Here is a 12,126-nt window from a genome sequence, read left to right on the forward strand (position 1 = left end):
CAGCACGGGTCACTCAGCTCGCCACAAAGGCGGCCTAGGCATCATTGATCCTTTTATGCAAAGCAAAGCCCTTCTAGGCAAGCTGATCATCACATAACTCCTCCTAGAAGGACTTTCTCATGGCCCACGTCTCCACCTGCACTCTAGTTCTTGGAGGTCCTTGGTCCGAGAGCCCGAGATGGATCTTCATGGACATGAGGACCTGCAACCTTAGCCCAACTTTTGAGGACCGATTTTCTCCAAGCCTTGAACCACATTCGTTCTACTCTCCACCAGTCCCCCTCAGTCCTAGACAAGGAGAGACTTCGCTAGGCACTAGTTTGGAACCCCTTGATTACCCTTCCTAGTGGCCACATGCTAGGCTCCCATCCTCACATCCCATGGGTTGCATTGAGTGAGGGACCGGCTTAGTCTCTTGGAGAGTGGATCACCTTCATGCGCCTCCGAGTAGAGGCTCGAGAGAGAAACCCAACTCGGATCCGAGGCAGAAACAGTCTCACCCTCAACGTCCACTCCTCCCTCCCTCTTGAGTGGCTAGCACCAATCCAAGACCCGACTCCCCCTGAGTGGGTATGGCTTTTTACCAGACATGATATTACGATGGCAATCCAGGGTGCGGATGGAGGAACTCTCATGACTTTCTCTATAGGGCCACATGGCACATTGGACCAACCCCCCCTCGATAGAGAACCTCAGCACCTACACTTTACAGAGGGTGAGAGTGATTGGTTTTCATGACCAAAGATGGCACGTCGACCCACCCCGCGGAAAGTGATCAGAGAGATTTTGGAGATTATGGTTATGGGAGGGCCAGCCACTAATGCGGCTATAGTGGGATCCTCGTGAGTGGCAGTGGCACGATCCCTTCACCCCCAAGGATGCCCCCAACACAATCCGTCTAAGCTGCAGGATCCAAACGTCAAAGGTTGATAGTACACCAGGCGGCAGCATCACACTAGCAGGCTCATGTCATCCTATATTAGCCTTCCTCTCCAAGAGCGGCCAGCCAGCGAGGAAGAGCCCCTCTCTGCCCCCTATTGTTTTCTTGTCTCCCATAAATGAGACTAGGTCATGTACTTAGCCATTTCGGCGATATTTTTGGTAACTAATGAAAGGATCTTTTCTTTGAAGAAATAAAATAAAATAAATAAACTATTGTAACCAACAAAAAAAGCTTAGATAGCATCCACATATCCAAACAAGAAACGTGTTGTTGGTAAAATCGAACTATGATAAAAAGCTTTCATGATATGGGAGAGAACACATGATGTGGTGTGACCAACTTTACACTCAGATCAAAGAATTTTCCATGCACACAAATTATGCTCAAAGTTAAACAACAAAAATGATGGAGAGTATTAAATATTCACATTGATACTGTACCCAACAGCTTGGGTATGAAGAAGAGAACATAGATAATCAAGGAGATACGTAAATTTCTGATTTTTCCATGTGTAGGAGAGGGTTGAAGAGGATGTGGTACTTCCCATGCGTGCCCAAGCCTTTTTCACATGATTTTGCCACTTGTCACATGAATAATGGGGGTTGCCCATACCTACTTACATGGGCACAATCTTTGATTTTTGCGTGTGCAGGAGACGGTTGAAGAGAACGCCCAGCTTTCCATGCTTGAACATGCCTTTTTCACATAATTTTGCTACTTGTCAGCTGAATAATGGGGGCTCCCCATTCCCACTCACATGGGCACAATTTGGGACAGCCCACACTTCATAATGAAGGGGCGCTCAAATTATAAGTTGTCCACCCTTTTTATTGTGTCCTCAAGTTTTTCATGTATTATGAACTTGTACTGTTCACATCAATTATAAATCATGTGCATGTTATAAGTTGGACCAAAATCAATACTTAACTCCAACAAAACACAAGATATGTCAGACCCAAACATGATTATGCACACACGCATCCACAAGCATTTACAGGCATCCCCGACCCCATGAACACTCACGAGTATTAAAGCCATGGAATGTATGCAGGAAAACCTGTCCACACATGCGAAACATATGCCAAGTAACATGCTACTGCATAATGCAACTGTAGTTCGGACAATTCTCCCATCTTTCAAGCATGCGAAACATATGCCAAGTAACATGCTACTGCATAATGCAACTGTAGTTCGGACAATTCTCCCATCTTTCAAGCATTGTATACCTATTATGCAACTCCTCGGAAACTGGTGAATACTCATGCAAATAATTAGCCAATTCCGTGACAGATACAACAGATGGTGGCTTGCAAGTTCCTGCATTGGCTTCACAGTTGAAGCATAAAACGACTCTTGAATTGCTTTGGCATAGGCTGTAATGATCAAAAATCAAGGTGTGCTGGGTTGTCATAATGCACAATGAAGAAGTAGGATATTCTGTTACGTAAAGAGGTACAGATGCCCTTTGATGGGCCAATAACTACCCCTATTTGGGTGACCCCATGTTACCCATATCTGCCCCAAGTCGTGCCTACATTAGGCCCCTTTAGGGTCACAAACCATGGACACCATCCCTGAATGACACCACTGTTTCAAAACCTAACAATTTTCCATATTTAGCTTTGCAAGAAGTCTTGAATACTGCTTGCAGTTACCTTTGTGGAAGATTGAAAGGAAGTTTCAACATAGGGAAATAAAAGTTCCTAAGTCAAGAAAAACTATGAGCAAAACTGAACTCCAAAGGTGCCATAGTTATCCTTGACCAAAAATTAACTGGCAGCAATGCTTAAATTGTTACTCCTCATAGAATTTTTAATATGAAGTTAAACTAGAGAGAGCATGCTTGGTTTTCATTCTCATTCCCATTAGACTTGAGATCCACCAGGGAAGGAGGAGCACACCTTTAAGGATGGATGAAAATCAGTGCTGCATCTAGATAAATAATGAAAGCAACAGTACTCCACTAAATGTCTTGCTTCATTTTGAACAAAAACTGGTGCTTGTAAATAGAACTTTTGCCTCATTTGCTTCCCTGTAAGTCCGTTCAGCCTGGTCAAAATGTGAACTTAACAAGTGTTAGTCCAGGCAATGATTACTTCCAGACAACAATTACTCCCAAACCTACAATTAAAGATATCACAACATTGCTGAGATTGCAAACAGTTGAAAATGTACACAATGTGTTCTGGCATCAATGTTAATGGCACTACCTTACTACTCTCTTCTTGGTTTGAAGTGAGAGAACAAAAAAACATGCCATTATAAATCAGCATGCATGCACGTATTATGCACCAGACAAACTGCCAATCGGATAGAACTCTAGTGCTATCTTGAAAGATTTGAATCGGATGAGCCAAACTCGTTTCCATGCACAACCTAATGAGGAACATGGAAGAGGGCTTGAAGAGCTGTGAAGCGCTGCTGTTGCTGGTCAGCCTATATATGTCTGGGTCTCCAAAACTGAATGCTCACAACTAGCATGACCTACAGACGCCTGGCCTATCCAGCCTGGTCATTCCACCCTGCCACCCATTTGGCCTCCCATATGCTGCTGCAGAGCTGGGTTTTCATCTTCAGCCCACTTGAACAATCCTTGCCAAACTAAATAATACATGCAGACGCTTGGAAAATCTTTGACTTGTTAATTTGCAGAGATAACATTCTGGTCATGGAAAAAAATGTCCCTATATGGGCCGGCGGCCCTGGGCACCCTGCCCTTATGTCATGTGCATGCATATGTATATGCTGATCCTTGAAGGGAAGCAGATAAAGACAAGGTTTTGGACCAGATACAGGAGCATGTGCTGCTTGTGTGGGCAGGGAAGCCTTGTGGAGGTTGTTAGCACATTCATCCCCACTTTCTGCCCATGTTTGGTGTCCTTTTGGTCCCTTTTGCATGGCCCTTGATTGTGGGCTGGCCACCCCTTATTTTATATATTTTTCTCGGATTTTTCCCAGCCTGGATGCATTTTCCCAGTCGGCCAGCTTCAGTATGCCCAGTCGGCCAGATTCAGCATATCTGGTCGGCCAGCTCTCCGTACCTATAAATAGGTGGGCTATATCTCTCTCTCTCTTGCACTCTCTGCTCAGCACACTCTAGTGCTTATTTGCTTCTGCTCTGTGCACTCACTCATGGTATCATCGCTCCCGGTTCAGCGATTCCCTCTGCTGCCCCAGATTCAGCCCTATTTACAGCCCCTTCACCTCTGCGTTTTTCTCAGATTTGCGGCCCTCTGGTTGCTGCGTTTTCTGGACAGCTTCTGCTGATTGCTTTCCCTTCAGTTTGGCTTCATCGCTTTCAGCCAGAAGGTAATTTCTCATCAGCGTTTTACTTCTACTTGGAGTTTGGATCTAAGCGGCCTGTTTTTTCAGAACAGCAGCCCCTCTTTGGCTGTGTTTTCCTCTCCGGTGGACATTCCCTTTTGCAGAGGGGGTATTATGGTGGTTCGGGCTTTGGTGGCACCCTTGGTACCTATGGTGGACACTACTTTCGAGATTGTGCATATTTTTGAGATTGAGCCCAAGCTTTTGTGATGGCTGCCCCGACTACACTTCATATGTTCTCTGAGTCTGCAAAGTTGGATGGTTCCAACTACACCTTGTGGAAGGTGAAGGTGAAATCAGCCTTGCGTGGCGTGGATCTCTTGGATTGGCTTGTTACACCTGCCAATGCGACCCCTCCCACCCTTGCTTCCGATAGTGTGACTTAGACACAGATTGATATTTCGCAAGCGAATGATTGTCGTGTTTTCTCCTTTCTGATGTTGAACTATCAGGATTCTGTTCTCTCTCATGTGCGTACAGCAGATGCTGCACATGAAGTTTGGAAGGCATTTGCAGATCTCTACGAGATTAAGTCTCCGGGTCGGATTTTGGCGTTGGAAAAGCAGCTTATGACGCGGTTGAGAGAGAGAGAGAGAGAGAGAGAGAGAGAGTACAGTACGAGACAGAGATGCATCATGAGGGACCAAGGCCATGAGCGAGAGAGAGCGTGAGAATTACCTGGTTGCAATGTGCACAGTGTGCAGAGACAGAGCGAAACAGAGCACTGCAGGTGAAATTCCGAAATAAGCCCAAATTCGTACGTTGAAGGTCAAAAAGGGGGGTTTTTTTTTTTTTAATAAACGTACGGATCGATCCGTACGCGTACGGATCCGTACGTACGGCTGCAACCTTGGCCCGTGCTATGCTTGAGCATTCTTCATTACCTCAACGTTTCTGGGCTGAGGCAGCTTCCACTGCTATCTACATTGAGAACAGGTCTCCTACTGCTACGCTTCCAGATAAAACTCCATATGAGGCTTTCCATGGTGAGAAGCCCTCTGTTGTTTATTTCCGTGTATTTGGTTGTTCGGCGTATGTTCATGTGTCTAAGGAGCATCGCTCCAAGTTGGACTCGATGTCTCAGCGCATGACTTTTCTCGGATACAGCACTGTGTCCAAGGCATATCGCCTTTATGATCAGCAGGCCAGCAAAGAAGTTGTGAGCCGTAATGTGATGTTCGACGAGACTCCTACATCTTTAGAGGGGGGTGGTGAGCTTCTTCTTCCTCCGCCTCCCTCTGCTTTTGTTACACCTCTAGCTGTGGATTCTCAGTCAGATGATGATGACTCTGCTCCTCCTCCAGTGAGTTCGAGCAAATATGTGCCTGGATGGTACTGTCAGACAATTCGTGATTCAAGGTTACGTGAGCTTCCTTCTGCTCCTCCACCTGGTTCTCTCAGGCGATCTTCCGGAGTTACAAGAAAACAAATTCATGAGGGCAACATGTTTTCAACAATGCTCTTATGTCCTCTATCATTCATGGTCCTTCTGATCCCACTTCTGTGGACAAGGCTCTTCCACATGAGCCTTGGCGCCGTGCTATGCACGCAGAGCTGGATGCTATTGAACGGAATGGCACTTGGATTTTGGTGCCTAGGCCACTGCAGCGTAAGGTGATTGGTGTGCGCTGGATCTTCAAATCGAAGTTTCGAGCTGATGGTAGCTTGGACAAGCAGAAGGCAAGGTTGGTTGCCAAGGGTTATGCTCAGCGCCATGGAGTCGACTTCGATGAGACCTTCGCTCTGACGGCCCGAATGACTACCATTCGCATCGTTCTTGCTCTTGCAGGACATCATAGATGGCCCATATTCCAGATGGACATCAAGTTGGCTTTCCTGAATGGAGAGCTTACACAGGAGGTTTATGTTGATCAGCCGCCGGGATTTGTTGTTCCAGGCAAACAGGATCAGGTGCACCAACTCAAGAAGGCTTTATATGGTCTGAAGCAGGCTCCGCGGGCTTGGTACCAGCGGATTGATGAGTTCTTTCAGAAGCTCGGCCTACGCCGTTCTCATGCAGATTCGAACCTTTATATTCTCCTTGAGAGAAGGTTGATTGTTATCATTGTGGTCTATGTTGATGACCTCATCTTTACAGGTTCTTATTCTGTGAGGATCCGTTCAATCATGGATGCTTTGGAGACAGAGTTTGAGATGACGGATCTTGGCCTTTTGCATTATTTTCTTGGCTTTGAGATTTGGCAGACCCCGAAGGGCATTTTCTTCTCTCAGCAGAAGTACACACGGGAGATTCTTGACAGATTTCAGATGACTACATGCAAACCAGTATCTTCTCCTATGGATACTAGTGAGAAGCTTTCTCTACTTGATGCTTCTCCAGGGATTGATCAGGGACAGTATCTGGTTCTCGTCGGTTGTTTGGTTTGGTTGACCTACTCTCGATTGAACGTGTTTTCGCAGTTAGTTTATTGAGTTCTTTCTCATCCAAACCCCGTCAGAAGCATTGGCGGTGTGCTCTCAGAGTTCTTCGGTACTTGCATGGTACTTGCATGGCACTCTGGACTTTGGCATCATCTATGGCCGAGGATGCACTCTTGTTGGATGGTCTGATTCAGATTGGGCTGGAGATCTAGATACTCGGCGTTCGACCACTGGTTGTGTTTTTTCACTTGGGTCTGGAGCCATTTCATGGAGCAGTAAAAAGCAGCCTACTGTGGCGCTTTTCTCTACAGAGGCAAGAGTATCATGCGGTTTGTTATGCTGCATGTGAGGCGATTTGGTTGCCGAGATTATTGGAGGAGCTTGGCTGTCCTCCTACCGGATCTACTCTTCTTTGGTGTGACAATCAAAGTTGCATCGCCATCGCCAAGAACCCTGTGTTTCATGCTCGTACGAAACACATTGAGATACAGTATCACTATGTTCGTGAACGGATTCTTGTTGGAGATTTGCGTTTGGAGTATTGTCCTTTAGCGGAGAATGCTGCAGATTTGTTCACCAAGCCAGTTTCTCAGGCTTCCTTGGCTCCTCATCTTCGGCTTCTCGGAGTTTGTTCACTAGGTTTAGATAAGGTGTTTCCACCTTTTGATGGGGCAGCCAAAGGCTTGCCATGACCGTACACCTTTTTGTACCATATGAATATACTAAAACTCAGCTATCTCTCTCTCTTCTCTCCATCCCTTTGCTTGCGTTTTGCATCATGTTGTTCAAGGATGGTGTTTAGGGCTGAAAGAAGACTCCCAGAGCTTCCGCATGTGACACTCTAGCCCCCTTGGCCATGGCCTTGGGACCCTTCTGGCTGTCCATGGGCTATCGACAGCCCTAGGCATGCCAATGTCCATGCCCATGATCTTGGAGTGTCGCTAGTACCATGTGTAGATGGGTTCACACACTTTTTTTTTCGTGAAACCATTGTCTCATTAGGGAAAACAGATATACATTCATAGCTGTCCCAAAGTGGAGCAGCTACTCCTCAGTTCAAAAACAGTAGGAAAACACTTCTAGTTGCTAGAAGGAAAGGACTACGATTTCATGAGAATCTCAGAGGCATTGTAAAAGGGCTCTCCAAAAGTAAGCAAAGAGCTGAACAGAATCTCCGGAGAAGAGCAACTGATTCTGAGCATGGTAGATAGTCCACAATACCCAAAATCTAGTCCAGTGAAGGAAGTTTGTATAATCTCGTAGCGAAGGAGAAAGGCAACCAAAAAGCCAGAATATTCGTCTGAAACACCTCCCTGGAAAACGAGCCTGGAGATGCCCGGACAAATCATCAAAAAAATCCCGAGAGTGAGAGCAATACCAAAGTAGGTGAGGCGTTGTCTCTGTACGAAGGGAGCACCGCCTACAAGATGCAGTGGCAATATGCCAAAAGAGAACCCACTCGGAATACCCTAACCAGAAATCTCCATAGAAACAGTAGTTGCTTGAGAGGCAATCCCCTCTTCCAAATTCTTTTCAATGCAGCTTTCCACCAAACAAGAGATTTTCGCATATGCCAAAGGCAATTTGCATGATCCTCAATCCATGGAGGCGGTAAGAGTAACCTATAAGCCTTGGCCGCAAACAATTGGACAAAAGACACAGGAGTATATCTTGGAAGCTGCCTATCAGAACACCAATCTTGAAGTCTCTCTATCTCCTCAAGCATTGGGACTGGCAAAAACGGCTCGATCATTTCCAAAATGACTCTCCAAATTGGCCTGTGATGCATCCCCAAATTACATTGTCTAACTGCACGTGGAAAATTGAAAACATAACCATTTTCATCCACGATGTCGTGTATGTGACGAATCCCCAATGTAGACAAATTGTATGCCTTTCTTGGTTGTGACAAAGCAAGCGCTCGATCAAATACCCAGCTCCAATGAATACTATGCAAGAACAGTGAGTTACCTCGATGTAGCAAATATGAAAGCAAGAGCAAACTAGAAATGAAACAAGAACACAAATGAAAGACAAAGAGTTACCTTGAGATGAGTGTAGACAAGACACAAGATTGATTGATTATTGATGTGACACCTACAATTTATAGGTGAGAAGTACAAGATTGAGTAGACTCACTTATGGGATACATGTAGAGGTGCCACATGGCACTAGACTCAAGACACAAAGACTCAACTGAAACTAGACTAGAGAAATAGTACACCTAGTGTGCACTTATTTCCAACACCCTCCTTAAGTGGACACTAGGAGGAAGACAAAAAGACAAGACTATGACATGACAAAAGATAAGACCAAGACAGAGAGACTAGACGAGACAAGCTAGAAGACAAGATGGACAAGACTAGAAGACAGACATAAAGACTGATAGATTGAGAGACAAGACATGAGAGACAAAAGATCCTGAGACACCCCTCCTCAAGTGATATCCTCATATGGGTCCACAAGGGTAGGGACAAGATGGATCTAAAACAAGACACAGTCAGATTGATAGACAGATAGACAGACAACAGATAGACAGACAGACAAGACTAGATAGACAGAAGACTGACTGTAGACAAACAGATGGACCTTGAAGACAACCCCTCCTCAAGGGCAATCTCTGCCTCTTGGGTAGGGACAAGAGAGAGGTCAAAAAGCATAATGAGTACGACACTAGAACCCCTTGACCTACATCATCGGTGGTCAAAGTGGTAGACAAGAAAGGTGAAGTAATCAGAAAGCCCACTCCTCATCATGTGAGGAATGAACAGCAAGATCTGCTGATGTAGATGCTGCAGCAACATGTGCTGAGGTAGATGCAGGGGCTGATGTAGAGGTTTTAGAGTAGCAGTCCTTCTCCCGGTGATTATCACGGCCACAAATGGTGCATGGATGAGCCTTGAAGCAGTCCTTCTCCATATGATTAGTTTTTCCACAATGGGTGCAAGGCTTTCTTACCTTAGAACCTCCTTTCTTTGCTAAAAATGCAGTGTCAGTTACCTTTTGTTGTTTTGTTCTTTCCTCTTCTTGGAGAGCATTGATGATACCTTCAAGAGTAGGATTATTGTGATACTTGAAGGTAGTGACAAGAGTAGCATAGGTGTCAGGTAAGCTTTTGAGAAGCACAGCACTAGCAATATCTTCGGAGATGGGGGACTTCATGTAGAAAATATGAAAGCAATAAACTAGAAGTGAAATGATAACAAGACTGAAAGACCAAGGGTTACCTTTAGATGAGTGTAGACAAGACACAAGCTTCATTGATTATTGATGTGACACCTACAATTTATAGGTGAGAAGTACAAGATTGAGTAGACTCACTTATGGGATAAATGTAGAGGTGCCACATGGCACTAGACTCAAGACACAAAGACTCAACTGAAACTAGACTAGAGAAATAGTACACCTAGTGTGCACTTATTTTCAACACCCTCCTTAAGTGGACACTAGGAGGAAGACAAAAAGACAAGACTATGACATGACAAAAGATAAGATCAAGACAGAGAGACTAGACAAGGATTGAGAGACAAGCTAGAAGACAAGATGGACAAGACTAGAAGACAGACATGAGAGAATGGGTAGAAGATGCCATGTGGGAAGGTCTTACCTCTTGCTAATGATGCAAGGGCAGTGTCTATTCCCTTACAAGATAGAGTTCAGTTTTGAATTAATTTTGAAAAAAAATAGAACTGAAAATATTGAAGCATACAAAGGATAATCCACTTTGGTTTTTTCCTCAGGTCTTCCACCCTTTCAGGGGTAACCCGAGAGAGAGAGAGAGAGAGAGAGAGAGAGAGAGAGAGAGAGAGAGAGAGAGAGCTGCGAACAGAGATTTTTGCAAATAGAGAGAGATATAGTACAGGGCCACGATACCCAGAGAGACCGGAGAGCGAGCAGAGGTGGAGAATTTGTTGCAGAACCTCGGGCAGCTCCTGGAGAAGTGCAGCCTGTTGAAGAAGGTGGCGCAGAATTTCAGGAGCAGCACGGGGGCCAGGAGCAGGAGCAGGAGCAGATGTCGGGGCAGATACAGCGCAAAAGATGGCGGACAGAAATCTGCTCAGATAGGTAGCAGAACGGCGTCTTCCAGAGCAGCTGCGCAGGTCCAATCTTGATGAAGAGGTATAGAAAGGGGGGGCAGCAGATGTAGAGGCTTGCGCAGCAAATGGCGGGGCAGAAATGGGAGCAGCTCCGGGAGAATGGCGGGCAGCAGCAGGGTAGTGGCAAGACTAGAGGAGAAAACCTTGCTCTGATACCATGTAGAAAATATGAAAGCAATAAACTAGAAGTGAAATGATAACAAGACTGAAAGACCAAGGGTTACCTTTAGATGAGTGTAGACAAGACACAAGCTTGATTGATTATTGATGTGACACCTACAATTTATAGGTGAGAAGTACAAGATTGAGTAGACTCACTTATGGGATAAATGTAGAGGTGCCACATGGCACTAGACTCAAGACACAAAGACTCAACTGAAACTAGACTAGAGAAATAGTACACCTAGTGTGCACTTATTTCCAACACTTCACTGATGCAAGCTGAACCATAAGACTGCGAAAATAATTGACATGAGAGGCTATAGTAGCTCCCTCCTGCATATATAGATCAAAGAATGAGATCATAAGTGCAATCTTAGAGTTTTTAGAGCGGGGTCCAAAAAGGGTATCCAAAGTCATCCATGCTCGAGAAGCAGACTGTATGTCGGAGATGTGATGAATGTAATCATCTCCAAGACCGAGCAAGATGATAGCATAGGCTTTGTCATTCTTGGCAGTGGGAGCATAAGTGATAACTTGCTCAATGTCGGAATCTTCGGGAGCAGCATGGTGAACAACGTCCCAAAGACTTTCTTTCATAAGATGGCACTTGATTTTGATTTGCCAAGTATGAAAGTTGGAGCCATTGAATTTGTCGATAGACATGAGAGAATGAGTAGAAGAGGCCATGTGGGAAGGTCTTACCTCTTGCTAAAATGCAAGGGCAGTGTCTATTCCCTTACAAGATTGCAGAAATGAATGAAAGAAGAGATCCAAACTGTTTTTAGAAGCCGGCTCTCTCACCACTTGTCAAGGCCATAGCATGTGACAGCCCATCGAAGCATGAGGAACTAGCAGTTTGCAGATATGAGGATAAGAAAAGGACTGACCAGCAAACTGAAGGAGACAATGCACAGTACCTTGTAGACTCTTCAAGAGGAAGCGATGGCAGAACTGAATGCAGCAAATAGCTCGTTAGGAGGAAAGTTGATCTGCAGCTGCGCACCCTTGAGTCGATGAAGAAGGCAGCCAAAGGAGAGCTGCAACAGTATGGCGGGCAGCAGCAGCTCCAAGAGAGAGAGCAGTAGCAGCTTCACGAAAACAAGAGGAGTACGCAGCAGCTACTGGAAAACAAGCCGGCGCAGGGCGCACAGCAAAAAAGACTAGCGGCGGACAGAAAATTCAGGCTGGCGCAGCCTGTGCAGAATGCGAATAGGCTGG

General features: G+C 45.4%; 1 protein-coding gene across 5 annotated transcripts in view; it reads right to left on the minus strand.

Moving 5' to 3' along the window:
* Positions 1-12,126, minus strand: part of LOC147611673 (uncharacterized) — a 153,446-nt gene that overhangs the window by 116,334 nt on the left and 24,986 nt on the right. For all 5 annotated transcript variants that reach the window (XM_086784715.1, XM_086784713.1, XM_086784712.1 and 2 more), the window contains exon 3: positions 2,845-2,992. In XM_086784715.1, coding sequence (XP_086640841.1) covers positions 2,845-2,992 — 148 coding nt within the window. The remainder of the gene's footprint in view (positions 1-2,844; positions 2,993-12,126) is intronic.

This window comes from Cibotium barometz, chromosome 47, assembly GCF_041138505.1.
Source record: "Cibotium barometz isolate CiBa-2024 chromosome 47, ASM4113850v1, whole genome shotgun sequence".
Classification (NCBI taxonomy): domain Eukaryota; kingdom Viridiplantae; phylum Streptophyta; class Polypodiopsida; order Cyatheales; family Cibotiaceae; genus Cibotium; species Cibotium barometz.